This window comes from Colobus angolensis, unplaced genomic scaffold (genome assembly GCF_000951035.1).
Source record: "Colobus angolensis palliatus isolate OR3802 unplaced genomic scaffold, Cang.pa_1.0 Scaffold82, whole genome shotgun sequence".
In the NCBI taxonomy this organism is placed as follows: domain Eukaryota; kingdom Metazoa; phylum Chordata; class Mammalia; order Primates; family Cercopithecidae; genus Colobus; species Colobus angolensis.
The window spans coordinates 1,400,426-1,414,527 of NW_012122043.1; the positions used below are offsets into that span (position 1 = coordinate 1,400,426).

The following is a 14,102-nucleotide window of genomic DNA, read 5'->3' on the forward strand; positions in this document are numbered from 1 at the left end:
GGGGTACGGGGCTGCTCTGCGGGTTATGGGGCTGCTCTGCGGGGTACGGGGCTGCTCTGCGGGGTATGGGGCTGCTCTGTGGGGTATGGGGCTGCTCTGTGGGGTATGGGGCCTGCGGGGCTCTCGATGCCCTGGAGGGACTGGAGATGCCAGGTGCTGTGCTCATGCTGCCTGTGTCTCCCCTGGGCTGGGACAAAGTGGAGGCTGCTGTGGGGGCAGGTCACAGCCCCGTGGGCACCTGAGCAAGACCAGTCAATACATCTTTTCTCTGGGGGCCGGAGGGGGTCTGGGATGAGGACTCTGAGCAGGGGCTGTAGCTCAGGGACCTCGACGCCCACCACCCCAGCCAGGCTGAATGTGCGGTTGATCGTGGGGAAAGTCAGCAGCCAGGCTGGCTGTGTGTCCCCACTGCGGGGCCTGGTGACCGCATGTCACTCCTTCTACTCCCCGCAGTAACCGTGTGACCGGCGTGTACGAGCTCAGCCTGTGCCACGTGGCTGACGCGGGCAGCCCAGGTAGGTATCTGCCCTGCTCTCACTGGGTGTGTTCCTGGCCTGTTCGACCTCTGCCCACTCGGGGTGACCACAGCTAAGCTGCCATTTGCAGGGGGATCCCTCACAGAACACAGGCACTCACCTGGTGGCTTCTGGAGTTGTTCCAAGATGGGAAGAGAGTGAGGGAGGAGAGTCAGGCCTGCTGGCTTCCTCGGGTTCCCAAGGCACAGCCAAGACGGCCATGAGACGCCGGGCTGGACAACTTCCTCTGGAGGGGCCTGCATGGCTCTTTGGGCCCCAGGGTGGACCAAGGATCAGGGGAAACTCATCTTCACCCCAGAGGGGAGGCAGTTGCAGAGGCGGGCGGACCTCTAGGGTGGGTGGGAGGAGCAGCCGCCCATCAGGTCGGGATGGGGTGTCCGCATCCTCTGTCCAGGGATGCAGCGCCGGCGCCGGCGAGTCCTGGACACATCTGTGGCCTATGTCCGGGGCGAGGAGAACCTGGCGGGCTGGAGGCCCCGGAGCGACAGTCTCATCCTGGACCACCAGTGGGAGCTGGAGAAGCTGAGCCTCCTGCAGGAGGTGAGGCAGCCTCAGAGGATGAGGCCTGCATGGTCGTGCCCACGTGGCTTTGTCTGCAGCCACGAGGAGAGGGCCTAGTGCCTGGTGCCCACTGGGGGGCAGCAAGCCCGTCGGGAGTCACAGCCACCAGCAGGAGGAGCATGTGATGCTCCAGTGTGCACCGCGGAGCTGCGTGACGCATGACAGAAACACGGCCCGTGTAGCACAGAGGCATGCTCTGGAGTTAGCCGAGGGAGACTCTCAGGCATATAGACAGAGGCCAGAAAGGGACCCAGAAGGAAAGTCACAGGGCCGGGCTGCCCTCTGTGGCTTTGATCAGGAAAACCATGCAGCATCTAGGCGCTGCCTCCGGCCGAGTGTGTGTGACACGTGACGCGAGACGTGTGAGATACGTGAGGCCAGGGCTGTGCCCACCCCTCAGCCCTCTCCCGAGGCCTCCAGCACTGCAGAGCAGCACAGCCCTGCCCCACAACCGGGCGCGTGAGATGCATGTGTCCGAGAGGGAGCAGCTTGCTTGCTGGCCATGAAGGCGGCAGGGCTGGGGTGGGGGCTGAGTGCTGTCAACCCTGGAGCGCCAGGATCTGTTCCGTCATTTCACAGCTGAGGGCCATCAGTCTCCAATCTTAGCCCAGGGGAAGGGGGGGCTCTCCAGGGGTCTGCCCAGAGGGTCATGCTGCTGCTGAGGCTGAGCCCAGCTCCAGAGGTCACCCCTGAAGTGCAGCAGGTAAGGCCTTGTGTCCTGTGTGAAGGTGGAGAAGACCAGGCACTACCTGCTCCTGCGGGAGAAGCTGGAGACCACCCAGCGGCCTGTCCCAGAGGCACCGTCCCCGGCCTTCAGCGAGGACTCTGAGCCCCATGGCTCCTCCAGCGCCTCCTCCCCGCTCTCGACTGAGGGCCGCCCATCACCTCTGGAGGCTCCCAACGAGAGACAGCGGGAGCTGGCTGTCAAGGTGGGTCCAGCTGGCGGGCAGCACAGCCGTAGCCCCAGGCCCTCCAGGGCCCTGAGTCATTCCTGGGCAACTCCAGCAACCCAGCCTTGCCCACGGCTGCTCTGGTTAGCACCACAAGGAGCTAGGAGCTGGAAGGGTCCCTAGGGTCCCCTTGCCTGCTGACTCCACCCCACCTACACTGGAAGTTGGGTGCCTTTTGCAGCCTCCCTTCCCAAGCGATGATTCGCTCTCTCTTGAATACCTGTGCTGATGGGGAGCTGACCACTTCCACCCACAAGTGGCTCTTTTGGCGGCTTAAGGGGCCTCTGGGAAGGCCTCCCATACTGGAGGCAGCACTGCCTCTGGCCCTCACACCAGGCCCTGAGCCTGAGCCTGACCCTGGGAGGCTTCCTGGACTTACCCAATGACGGGCGGGGTGGAAGTGCCGTCCACCTTGACCCGCTGTGCTGTGGTGTCGGAACCCACCTGTGTCTGGGGAAGGGTGGGTAGAAGAGCCTGCAAGGCTGGCTGAGCAGCGTCCCAGGAGGCCTGGCCCCTGACCACGTGTGCGTTCTGTCCACAGTGCTTGCGCCTGCTCACGCACACGTTCAACAGAGAGTACACACACAGCCACGTCTGCGTCAGTGCCAGCGAGAGCAAGGTGGGTGTGGAGGGGCTGCACCAGGCTGCCCTGCGGGGCTCGGGCCCCCATAGGCAGTGGTCCCTGAGGAAGACTCCCATTCTGAGTGGGAAAAGGCAGTTAGGAGTTTCCTAGGAACACATCTCAGTGCAGAGAGACGCCTCACAGCTAAGTGGCTGGTTTCCCTGGGTCGGCCTGGAGTCCCTGGGAGGTGGGGACATGAGTGAGGGGTCGGGTGGGTCCTGTGACCTGGGGCGCACCCGTGTGCTTCAGGCTTTTGCCGTTTTCCTGGCCCCCACCCTGTCTGGCCATCACACTGTGGCCTCTGGCCAAGCCCCCACTTGGCTGTCCCTCCTCCTCCTGGGACCGACCCCACCCCATAACCTGGGAAATTGCCACTGTGCTGCATCCAGCCCCGGCCCACGGCCTTCCTTGCCCCCATGGCATCACCCAGCGCCACCTCATGCTGGCACGGGCAGGAGGCAGCAGGGCAGAGCTTACCCAGCCCACTCCTCGAGGCATTGGCGGGGTGGCTGACTGGGTCAGGTCAGAGCCTGAAGTGCTGGGAGGGGCTGGCCAGGGGCCGCAGGGGCTGAAGGGGGCCAGGGGTCTTGAGCTGGCCAACTTTGAGCCAAGGCTGCTGGTAGGAGGGGTGGGGTGCCCTGAGCAGCAGGTGCGGGGTAAACGCAGGCACAGGGAGCAGCACCTGCGGAGGCCGGAGACCCCACTTCCCTGTGTCCCCTGAAAAATACCTTCTCTCCTCCGCAGCTCTCTGAGATGTCTGTCACCCTGCTGCGGGACCCATCGATGTCCCCTCTAGGGGCAGCCACTCTCACCCCCTCCTCCACTTGCCCCTCTCTGGTTGAAGGGCGGTACGGTGCCACTGACCTGAGGTGAGTGAGCTCTAGGCTCCCGGAGAGGCTTCTGGCACCACGGCCGACCCATGGTGATGGCCATGACTCGGGCACGGAGAGCACAGAACGGGGGCCCCAGTGGCCAAGTGTCTCGGGACGGCCGCAGGCTGAGGGAAGGGCTGGAGGAGTGGAGTCTGCAGCCCTCTCAGAGGGCACCCGCCAGCTCCATCCTAGTGTGTGTGTTCTCTTCCCTGAAGAAGACCAGAAATGCCTGGAAAACAAGCTAAAGCTCCCTTTTCCTGAGACAGTGCTTATAAAATAGTGGAACAAGAAAAGGTTATGAAAGAGGGCGTGAGCACTGTCAGGGTCAGTGTTGCGGAGGGAACACCTGGCCCCTGCAGGTCCGCATTTGAAAGAGACCCCATATGAACCCCTTATGTCCGATTCATAAGCAGGCAGATGGTTTTCAGTCTTGTTTTAAAATGCCTTAAGGGTTCCAAATTTTCACTTAAAAAAGAAAGACAGTGGCATCAGCTGGCCTTGTCTTCTGCAGGCCTCCTTGACCACCAGGTCAAGTCGTGTGGGGCCTGGCCCATGTAGGGGCCCATACGGGAGGCCAGCTGTGCCCTCTGCTCCAGCGGCTCCTTAGAACCTCGTGTCACCTTCAGTCTAATTGTGGAGATAAAGAGATGCTGGACTTGCTTTCACAGGGTGGAGGTGGGGGCAGGAGAGCCACTGGGAGAAAGGCATGGAGTGGGGCACAGGCTCCCTGGCTGGGGCCCTGAGGTTCCTGGGGGACCCTCCCCACCAAGCCCAGCACTTCCTGGAATCGGGCACAAGCTTGGCTGTCCTGGTGGACGGGCCCCAGGAGCTCCCACTGTGGGCACAGCTGGGGAGACCCCACGAAGGTGCCCTACTGCGACTCTGAGGAGGGTGAAGCCTGGGGGCAGATGGCCCTAGGCCCAGGGAGGCGTGCAGTGTGCAGCACTTCCCTCTGCTTCCCAGGACCCCACAGCCCTGCTCCCGGCCAGCCAGCCCAGAGCCTGAGCTGCTGCCAGAGGCCGACTCCAAGAAGCTCCCTTCCCCTGCCCGGGCAACAGAGACAGACAAGGAGCCCCAGCGCCTGCTGGTCCCTGACATCCAGGAGATCCGAGTCAGGTGCGTGGGGCCTCCCTGGAAAGCACCGCCACCAGCTCTGTGCTGACAGGGGACAGGCAGGCCACCCTGATCCCCATACTGGGGGTGCAGGTCCCAAGTATGGGACCCTCATACTTGGGGAGACAGGCAGGTTGCCCGACCCCCATACTGGAGGTTCAGGCAGGCTGCCCCTAACCCACATGCAGGGGCAGCTCCATGCTGGGAGGTCAGGCAGGCCCCTGGGACCCACATGCCTGGGCTGGGAACCGGCACAGAGCACAGGGGAGTGGGTGGGGTCAGAGCCAAGGCCCAGGTGGGGAACTCGTCGTCACGGGGCACGTGTGGCCGCCTTGCAGCAACTTTAGCTTTTTTCTTTAAGGTTTTCCATTTTATGGGGGGAAACTGAGGCCCAGAGCTGGGTGGGTGGTCTGGTCTCCGGCCTGCTGGGTCAGGGTTCTGCCCGGCGCCCTTCGATGCCTCGACCCACTTTCTGGCTGGGGAGGTGGGTGGCACTGCTGTGTCCCAGCTCTGGGTGGTGGACGGTGAGTGCCCAAGTCAGCCGCCACCCCCACCGAGGGCTCCAGCGAGCAGCTCTCTGCCCTCAGCCCGATCGTCTCCAAGAAGGGGTACCTGCACTTCCTGGAGCCGCACACGTCGGGCTGGGCCAGGCGCTTCGTGGTGGTGCGGCGCCCCTACGCCTACATGTACAACAGCGACAAGGACGCCGTGGAGCGGTTCGTGCTCAACCTGGCCACCGCCCAGGTGGAGTACAGCGAAGACCAGCAGGCTATGCTCAAGGTGCGGCTGGACCCGGCTTAGGCTCGGGCACCGGGAACCCCAGCAGGGCAGGAGCTGAGCCGCCGCCCTCTGCAGCCCTGCGTTGGAGCAGGGGGCCCTTCTGCTCACCCCGGACTCTGGCCCTCCGTCCTGTTCCACAGAGGCCGGGCTTCGGACTCAGCCTCAGGCCTCTGCCTGCCCATGGGGCGCATGCTCCTGGTGACAGCTAGTGGGGATGGGCTCCGGTCAGGGCAAGCATTAGTATTCTCCTGTGTGATGGCCGCAGCCATGCCCCCTCCTCTGGAGTCACCCAAGGTGGTGGCACCAGCCCTGCAGAAATGGGAGAGCCACAGGGCTCAAAGGAGCCCTCCTACCCCCACTCTCCCCGGCCCCTCCAGCTGAAATGGCCCTGGACAAGTTCAGGAGCCCAGACTCCTTCAGGCTGGCCGGAGGAGAAGTTTCTCTGAGCCATCTGGAGGTGGCCCCAGTGCCTACGAGATGGTTTTTGGATTCCCTGTGGTGGAGGTGGGTGGTGTGGACCCACCTCTGGACCAGCAACCCAGCCAGGGTCCCAGGGAGCAGGGGCCATGTGGGGCAGGCACGTCCTGTGGGGATGCAGAGCAGTGGTGAGGGTGTCCTGGGACCGCCGGCTGCAGACGCGTCCAGAAGGCAGTCACAGCCCTGGCTGGGTCAGCCTTTCCCTCTGTGTCCCCTCCCTGGGACTTTCCTGGCGGTGCCCCTTCCCTGCCTGCCTCGGCCCTGGGGAGCAGGAGGGTGGTGTGCTGACCACACGGCCTGGCAACTCCTCACCAGCATCCTCCCTCTGCAGACACCCAACACGTTCGCGGTGTGCACGGAACACCGTGGCATCCTGCTGCAGGCCGCCAGTGACAAAGACATGCACGACTGGCTGTACGCCTTCAACCCCCTCCTGGCTGGAACCATACGGTAGGGCCGCCTGCAGGGCGAGGTTGCTACGACGGGGGTCCTGCCCTCAACCAGCTCCGGGTCAGGACCATTTGGTAGGGCCTGGCTGCAGGATGAGACTGCTCTCCCGGGGGTCCTGCCCTCAATCCCCTCCTGGCAGGGACCATTCAGTAGGGCCAACTGCAGGGTGTGGTCGCTCTGCCGAGGGTCCTGCCTGCAAGGCCGCCTGGGGAAGCAGTGCAGCCAGGGGAAGGCGGTGCGGCCTGCCCTCCCTTGTGTGGGCTGGGGACACCCTTAGGACTGTTAACACTCCCTGAGTCATGGCTTCTTGTGGAGCGATAAATCCCAGGCCATACTTTCAAAATTACATCCTCACCCAGTGGCCTTGGCATTGGGAAACCGTGTGCCCTGGGGCAGGCTGTGGAAGGAGCCGGTCCCTCCCACAGCAGGGATGTGAAAAGCAGGGTGCAGGAGGGGACGGGTGGGCTGAGTCCGACACACTGGAAGCAGAGATGCAGTCCCTTCTCCAGGTGGTAAGGGAACCCGTGGGGACATGGGGTCTGTGGCTGCCCCTCACGGCTGCCTGCCTGCGGAGGGTGTGGTGGATATGGCCTGCAGGTGTTCCTGGCCTGACCACGCCGCCTCTCCCAACTCTCCTGCAGGTCCAAGCTCTCCAGAAGGAGGTCTGCTCAGATGCGGGTCTGAACCCGAGCCCTCCAGCGACAGCCCAGCCCAGCCCCACCCTTGTCCTCGTCTGTCCTGTCACCTGCCACCCGGCCCCTCTCCTGCCAGACAGCCCACGACTGGGTCGACCCCCCAGGGGACACCCATGCCAGGCCCGGGGACCTGTGCCACACGACCAGCTGTGCTCCCAGCAGAGGCTGCACGTGTCGGTTCTTCTTGCATAATGTGCTCTGGTGGAACAAGCTGGGAGGGGCTGGGGGGGTCCAAGGGCACAGGTCACGGGGTTCTTGCTGCCGTTCTAATATTTTTTTAAGCATAGACAGACTTATAATTAATATACGTTAGTTAGCGACACTGAAACGGTCAACTCGGAAATTAACTATAAGACTTGTTCTATTTATAAGTATTTATTTCTAATGCCTCCACATAGCCCTGTAATATTCAGATGGAACCCCCAAACACCTCCACCCCGTTTGTTCCCACGTGTGTCTCCCAAACCTGCTAGGGACAGGCAGGGCAGGGCAGGGACACCTTGGAAGGCCACAGTGAGGAGCTGTCTGGACCAGTGGGGCACCTTGGGGCTAGCACACGGGTGCATCACCTGGGCCCCAGCTTCTCCATAGCCACATGGGTCCTGGGTGTATGTGAGGGAGGGTGGGGGGTCTTCTGGTGCCTGAAGTGTGAGCAGCATGGAGGGTGGTGTGAGTTCCTCTGGTGGGAGGTAGAACGCACATCTCTTCTGGGCAGCCACCTGAGATGTGACTCTGAGAAGAGTTCCGGCAGCTTCCCCCAGGAAAGGGTTTGGGGTGACACTCGGCTCTAGCTGTGAGATGAGGCAGACGGCACCCAGGCTGTGATCTGTCCTGGGCGGGGACCGGGAGGGAGCAGGGTCGGGATCACCCGCCAGTGTGCAAACTATGGGGCTGTGTGCTGTCCCCGGACCGTCAGGGAAGGGTGATGGGTTGAGACCAGGATGTCAGGGAAGGTCAGAATTCAGGGTGACGGTCTAGGTGTTGAGGGCTATGGTGCAGCCTCTTCAGCTGCGGTAAGAAATGGAGTGAGCTCAAGGTAGCTTCTGGGAAGAAATTTTGCCACTAGCAGGTTTCTTACAAAGACTTTCCTCTCTTTGTTGCCAGGGCAGTTTCTGTGAGTCCCACTGAGAAAATCCATGGGGTGGGGTGTCCCGGTCGGTGGGTAACGGAGGGCGGCTGGCTCAGTGGTTACTGTCTTTAAGGAGCTCTTCCCTTCTGCATCTGGAGTGTCCCTTTGTTCTTGTCCCATTTCACCCCCTCTGCAGACACCAGTGTCCCAGGGGCACCCAGGACAGCATGGGGGCCAGTCCCAAGCTGAGAGTCTGGTCATAGGAGTCACGTCCAGAGGCCTAGGGAGGTTTTAGGGCCCTACCCACCCACACCCAGAGGTCGATGTGGGCTCTTTTTAGCTCAAGGAAAGGCAGTAGCCAAGCAACAGAGCCCCTCTCCCGCCATGGCCCACGGGAGCAGTTACGTCGGGTCTGGCGCTCCAGACCTAGGGCCAGGTGTCTGGCACCGCCCAGCACTTTCACCAGATCCTGCTTCCTGGAGTGGGGGAGACGCTGCACCCCACTGGCTCCGAGGCTCCTACCCTCCCAGGCTGTCCCACGTGATGATGACATGAGCCTCAGAGCCCCCGATCCCATGCCTGGGGGGAGACAGCGGCTCGGGAGTGTGGGAGCATGGGCCTTCTACACCACATGGCAAGGTTCTGGTGTGAGATTTTCCCCTGGGAAGGTTGTTCGGGCCCCTGAAGTTCCACCTCAGAGAGTGGGGTGCAGGGCAGGCGGGCCGGGGCCCACGCTGGCTGCAGTCTCTGTGGCTGCCTGCCTGGGACAGCCTGTTTGGGAGCTGGGACCGTGGGCTTGCCTTTTCCTACCTGGGCTCAGGTGCGGTGTAGCCACCGCCGCCCTCATCCCCTACCTGGGAGGCTCTCCCAGGGGCCGATGAGGGGCTTCTGTGAGGGAGAATCAGGGCTCAGGAAGCCATGCCTGGGAAGGCAGGACACAGGACACAGCAGTTTTCTTTGGAAATCTCCCAGGTGAGTGAGGATTCACGTCCCAGAATAAAATTCAGCAGCCAGGTGGCCCGTGCTCCCCATGGGTGTCCTCTGGAGGCAGTGGGCCAAGATGCAGAGAGGAGAGAATGCAGAACAGCTTCTTGCAGAAGCACCTGCTCTGGCATCCAGGGCTGCCTGGAGGCAGGAAGGAGAGGCAGGGGCAGAACACGCTGGTCTGAGATGAGTCAGAGCCCCACGGGCCCCAGGCAGGCTAGAGGAGGTGCAGGCCCTGCCACGGCCCACTCAGGTCAGCCAGCCTGAGGCTGCGGCCTCCAAAGGGTCCGGGTGGCCCCCATGTCGCAGGTGTCTGAGGCCAGCCAACCTGCAGAGCACTTGCGGCATGGATGGGCTGAGGGGAGGAGCCTGGGAGCTGCCTAAATTCAGAAGCCTCCACTGCCATGGAGGCTGCCTGGCTGTGTGTCTCGGCCATGTGCCATCTTGGCCTTGGCTAGGACCCAGGGCCACGCCGCAGCCCCCGTCGACTCCCTCCTTCCAGGCCTGCTCTAGTGAGGAGTGCCTGAGCCAGGGCCCAGAAACCCAGAGGGGATGGTGAGAGGAGGCCGCCTGAGTCAGGAAACCTGGCTTTTTGAAGTCCTCGCTGCCAGAAACCACCTAGGGATCACGTCAGCTGAGTTCCTTGAGCTCCCCAAGACTCAGTTTCCACATCTGTGAGGTGGAGGGCTGGTGTGGAGGTGCTCACGGGGTACAGTGATCAGGAGACAGTCAGGCCCAGCGTGGCTGCTGGTTCCTGCTAAGTGGGGAAGGTGAGATCTGGAAAGCCGTCTCCCTCAGATGGCTTCATCTAACGCTTTATACTGCCGAGTCTGGGGGCTTGTTTTGGTTTGGGGGCAGCCATCCTCCACCAGAAAGGGGGAGCTCCTTCTGCTGTGGCTCCAGATAGAGGGGGATGCCGGGCTCCAGGCCGACCAGCACTCGGGCTCTGATGAGACCCGGCAAGTGCCCAGGGGTGCCAAGTCCAAGGCCTCCCACTGAGAGTCATCCCTGGGAAGATGCCAATGTTTCATTCACCAGCTGCACAGGCACAAACTCTCCCACCCAGGGCGGCTGTGATGAGGTGGCCTCTCTGTCAGCCCTCGTCCCTGGAGCCCCCTGCACCTGGGGCCTGGTGGGGCTGATGTCACAGGTGTTTGCCGTGCTGCTGCACTGGTCCTATGCCAGCCACACCCGTGTGGGGACCGCGGAAAGCACACTCCGTCACCCCGGGGCCGGGCCGTGCGGTCCCCCAGATGGGCTGCAGCTGTGGTGACCTGCGTTTCTCCCTGGGCCTGTACTTCCTGTAGTTAGTCCGTCCCCTGGTTCCCCTGTGGCTCAGAGGCCGCGTCCCTGGCTTGTACATATGTGATTGCTGTGGGCACACCCCAGACCCCATATCATAGCCGCCATCCCGATGTCACGACGCTCGTCCCGATGTCTTACACCCGAGTGTTAGCCCTAGGTTCCTGTACTGTGTGTGCACTTGAGGCTCTGTCCAATTAAGAAATAAACGTGGCTCTTACCCAACACTCCCGTGGGCTCTGCTGTGGCTTTATTTGCGTGTTAGGTGTGTTGGGGGGGCCCTGAAAAATGGTTGCAGGTGCACGCATCCAGCATGGTCCAGAGACAGTGCCCCTCCCCCAGTGATGAGGCAGGGAGGGGCTGGCTCTCAAGGTGGGCATGGGGAGGTGGTAGGGAAGGCGTCAAAGACTTGAATGTACACAGGGTGCTGGTCTTGGAAGATCAACCTCCACCTGCCTCCCTCCATGACCGGCTGAACCCCTGTAAACCAGCCCCGGGTGATTCCCCAGGGACACAGCACCTACCACCCTCATGCCGGGCCACTGCACCCATCCCAGGCAGCCTCTGGGGCTTGGACCTTTCAGAGTCTCTAGTCCATGGGGTCTGCACCTGGGCCCAGATCCTCAGAGCCTCCTGGAGTTCTGGAGGCCAGGCCATCGCACATGAGGGCCTTGGTCTTGTCCAAGGCATGGCTGCAGTTTGGGGACCAGCGTCCGCACCAGCGTCCCACTGGTGGCTGATGGGAGGATGGGGTGACAGCCATGCACTTCGGGGGACTCTGGGCAGGGCCCCCCAGTCCTCAGGAGCCCTCAGGCCCTCCAGAGATGAGTGGCTTTATGTCACAGGTGACAGCCATCTCCAGGACATCGAGTGAGGGTGGCACCTGCTCAGAAGACAATGCTCCTCAGTGGGCTTGGAAGGTGGACCTTGCTGGTCGGCATGGGGGCTCCGGGGCCTTGTGTGGGACCACCCTCTGGCTACAGGTGGGAGGGGCTGTGTCAGGGCTGACATAGACACCATTCAGCCCATGCGGACTCCTGTCTGAGAGGTCGTAGTCTTCCAGTCCTGAGATTATAGACTTAGAACTTTCTGCCAGCTGGGTGAGGGGCACACAGTTCCTCTCTGTGCTGTGTGTGTGTGTGTGTGTGTGTGTGTGTTTTAATAACTTCTTGTGAGTCTACCATTATTTTTAAATGAAACATAAAGAAAAAACCTTTTTATTCATTAGACTTTCTAATTTCTCTACAATGAATTTCTGTTACTGTGCAATTCTTTTAAAAATTAAGAGTGGGAAGCGAATCAAACCAGAATTCAGTGACTGGGCAGAACCAGCCTCCTCACCAGTTGAGGAGGATAAATGAGTTAGCGCTGGAAAAGCTTAGGACAGGGCCTGACACAGACTAAGTGCTGTAGAAGGTTTCTGTTTTTTAAAACAATGAATGAAACTACCAAATTAACATTAAGTAACAAGTGGCTGTGCCTTCCAGTGTTAAGGAGAAATCTGTCACCACCTCTGCTTCCACCTGACCTTGTTCTTGGGGCACCAGGGATGACGTGTGTGGTCCGAAGGTTCTGGAAGACCAGGGAGTAGAACCAGGAGTGTGGGCTGAGTGGCACCGGGCTTCCGTGGTTGGTGCTTCCACCAGCGGTGTGACCAGGCTCTGGGACCTGGGACCACTTCTGTGTCCAGGGCAGTGCTAAGCTGGGCACGGTCATCCTGTGCTCTGTGGGGCCTGGTTCACCCTCCCTGGCTGCACCCTCTCCTGGCTGGGATGGTCTTTCTGTCCACGTTGGTGCTTCAGTGCAGCCCCAGCTGGTAGTTCTCCGAGGCCCGGGAGCCATTCAGACTCTTTGGATGCCTGCAGGTCTCTGTTGCCGTCCAGCGAGAGCTGGTGGCACAGTTAACTCACACGGACAGACAGACTCACATCCTAGCTCGACAGATGGCCACTGTCACTCCTGCACTGGGGGCAGTCCTTCAGGAGTTCTTGACTAAAGCTTTCATGGCCTCAAGGATGTGTAGAGGGCAGAAAAGCCTGGAAGCCCCAGCTTTGGGGACAGAGTCCACTCCTGTGCAGACAGCCACTGATAACCCCAACCCATTCCCCAGGGAGAGGTGGCCCGTAATGCACCTGGCTCCCTTCTGCTCCAGCCTCCTGCCCATGTTGACGCCTCCTGCTGCTGCCCGAAAGCCTGACTGGGCCCAGGGCCCCTCCTGCGTCCCCTGTGAGGTGGAGTCTGAATGCTGATCCCAGGCCCTGGGGAGGCTCCCTAGCTCCCCGCCTGTGTGGCAGATCCTGAAACTGAGACCCAGACCCTCAGATGGTTCCAGAACCCTGGGCTGAGCCTCGCTGACCCACTCAGCCTGTGCCCTCCTCTCCCCAAGACCTTAAGACTGGCCCCCTGGATCCTGGAAGCAGACCAAGCCACAGTGTGGGTGTCTGGAGGCTCATGTGTCCGCTGGACGTGTGGTGTCTCTGGGGAGCTGAGCCCCGGCCTTGGGGATACCCGGACAGGATCCAGCCAGACTCCTTATCCTACTGGGGTGACGCCCATTGGCCAGCTAGACCCAAGTGGACCCAGGGCCAGAGGGCCGCAGGCATGTCCTGTCTACAGGTCAGGACTCAGGAAGCAGTGACTTAAACCCCCATCCCTGAGGCCTTCTCTTCTCCCTTACCAACCACCACCTGGAGCCCGCCAGGCCCCCAGCCAGAAGCTCGTGACTTTATAGGTGTGTGGGGTGTCAGAGGATCGCACTGCACAGCAAATGGTATTTCCCAAGAAGAATTCCCATGAACTGCCCCTCTTCCCCACAGTGTGAGCTTCCAGGACCTGGCCCGAGAGCGTCCACCAGCTTCCCACCTGCTCTGCACCCCACACCTTCCTCCTTTCTTGTGTGGAATGAATTGGTGCTTTCTAGATTCTTCCAAACTGTACTTTCCAGTACAGTAAACTTTCCAGTACAGTAAACAACAGGGCAACATGGGTCTCTACACACAAAACCGTGCTCTTATCCTATTTTTGGGGACAAAGTCCTAGCTGGAATTACTGTGTGGGAATTTGTATAAATTCATCTGTGCATATAGATGTATTCGTACACGCATCTTACGTGTGTGTGTGTGTGTGTGACACACACGGCTTCTGAACATAATGGCCATCATCCTCTCACTGCATGTCTGAGTCTCTTGAGTCGTCCCCATTTGACACGTGTAAGTGGTACCTTATCATTTTTCAATTTATTTATTAGTGTTGCTAAATTATTTTCATGTGATTAATAGATTTTTTTTTTTTTTTGAGATGGAGTCTCACTCTGCCGCCCAGGCTGCAATAGTGGTGCAATCTTGGCTCACTGCAACCTCTGCCTCCTGGGTTCAAGTGAGTCTCCTCCCACGTAACTGGGATTACAGGCACCCGCCCCTACACCTGGTTATTTTTTGTAGTTTTAGCAGAGACGGAGTTTCACCATGTTGGCCAGGATGGTCTCGAACTCCTGACCTCAACTGACTCACCCACCTTGGCTTCCCAAAGTGCTGGGATTAGAGGCATGAGCCACCGTGCCCAGCCAGATTATTTTTACTTCTTTTGTGACTTGCCTATTACGTCTCTGGCCAAATTTTCCTCTTAATTTGCAGTCAATTACACATATATCAGACAGCTCATTCCTTTGTCATATGTTTTAATTTGCTTTTTT

The 14,102-nt window shown here is 60.5% G+C and overlaps 1 protein-coding gene across 1 annotated transcript in view; it reads left to right on the forward strand.

Moving 5' to 3' along the window:
• Positions 1-7,420, forward strand: part of KIF1A (kinesin family member 1A) — a 107,919-nt gene extending 100,499 nt beyond the window's left edge. Inside the window, exons 39-47 of the mRNA XM_011929570.1 lie at positions 454-515; positions 931-1,076; positions 1,826-2,026; positions 2,589-2,666; positions 3,414-3,538; positions 4,505-4,657; positions 5,242-5,434; positions 6,243-6,361; positions 7,003-7,420. Of these exons, the coding sequence (XP_011784960.1) occupies positions 454-515; positions 931-1,076; positions 1,826-2,026; positions 2,589-2,666; positions 3,414-3,538; positions 4,505-4,657; positions 5,242-5,434; positions 6,243-6,361; positions 7,003-7,045 (1,120 nt within the window). The 3' untranslated portion in view covers positions 7,046-7,420. The remainder of the gene's footprint in view (positions 1-453; positions 516-930; positions 1,077-1,825; positions 2,027-2,588; positions 2,667-3,413; positions 3,539-4,504; positions 4,658-5,241; positions 5,435-6,242; positions 6,362-7,002) is intronic.
• The last annotated feature ends 6,682 nt before the right edge of the window (positions 7,421-14,102 follow it).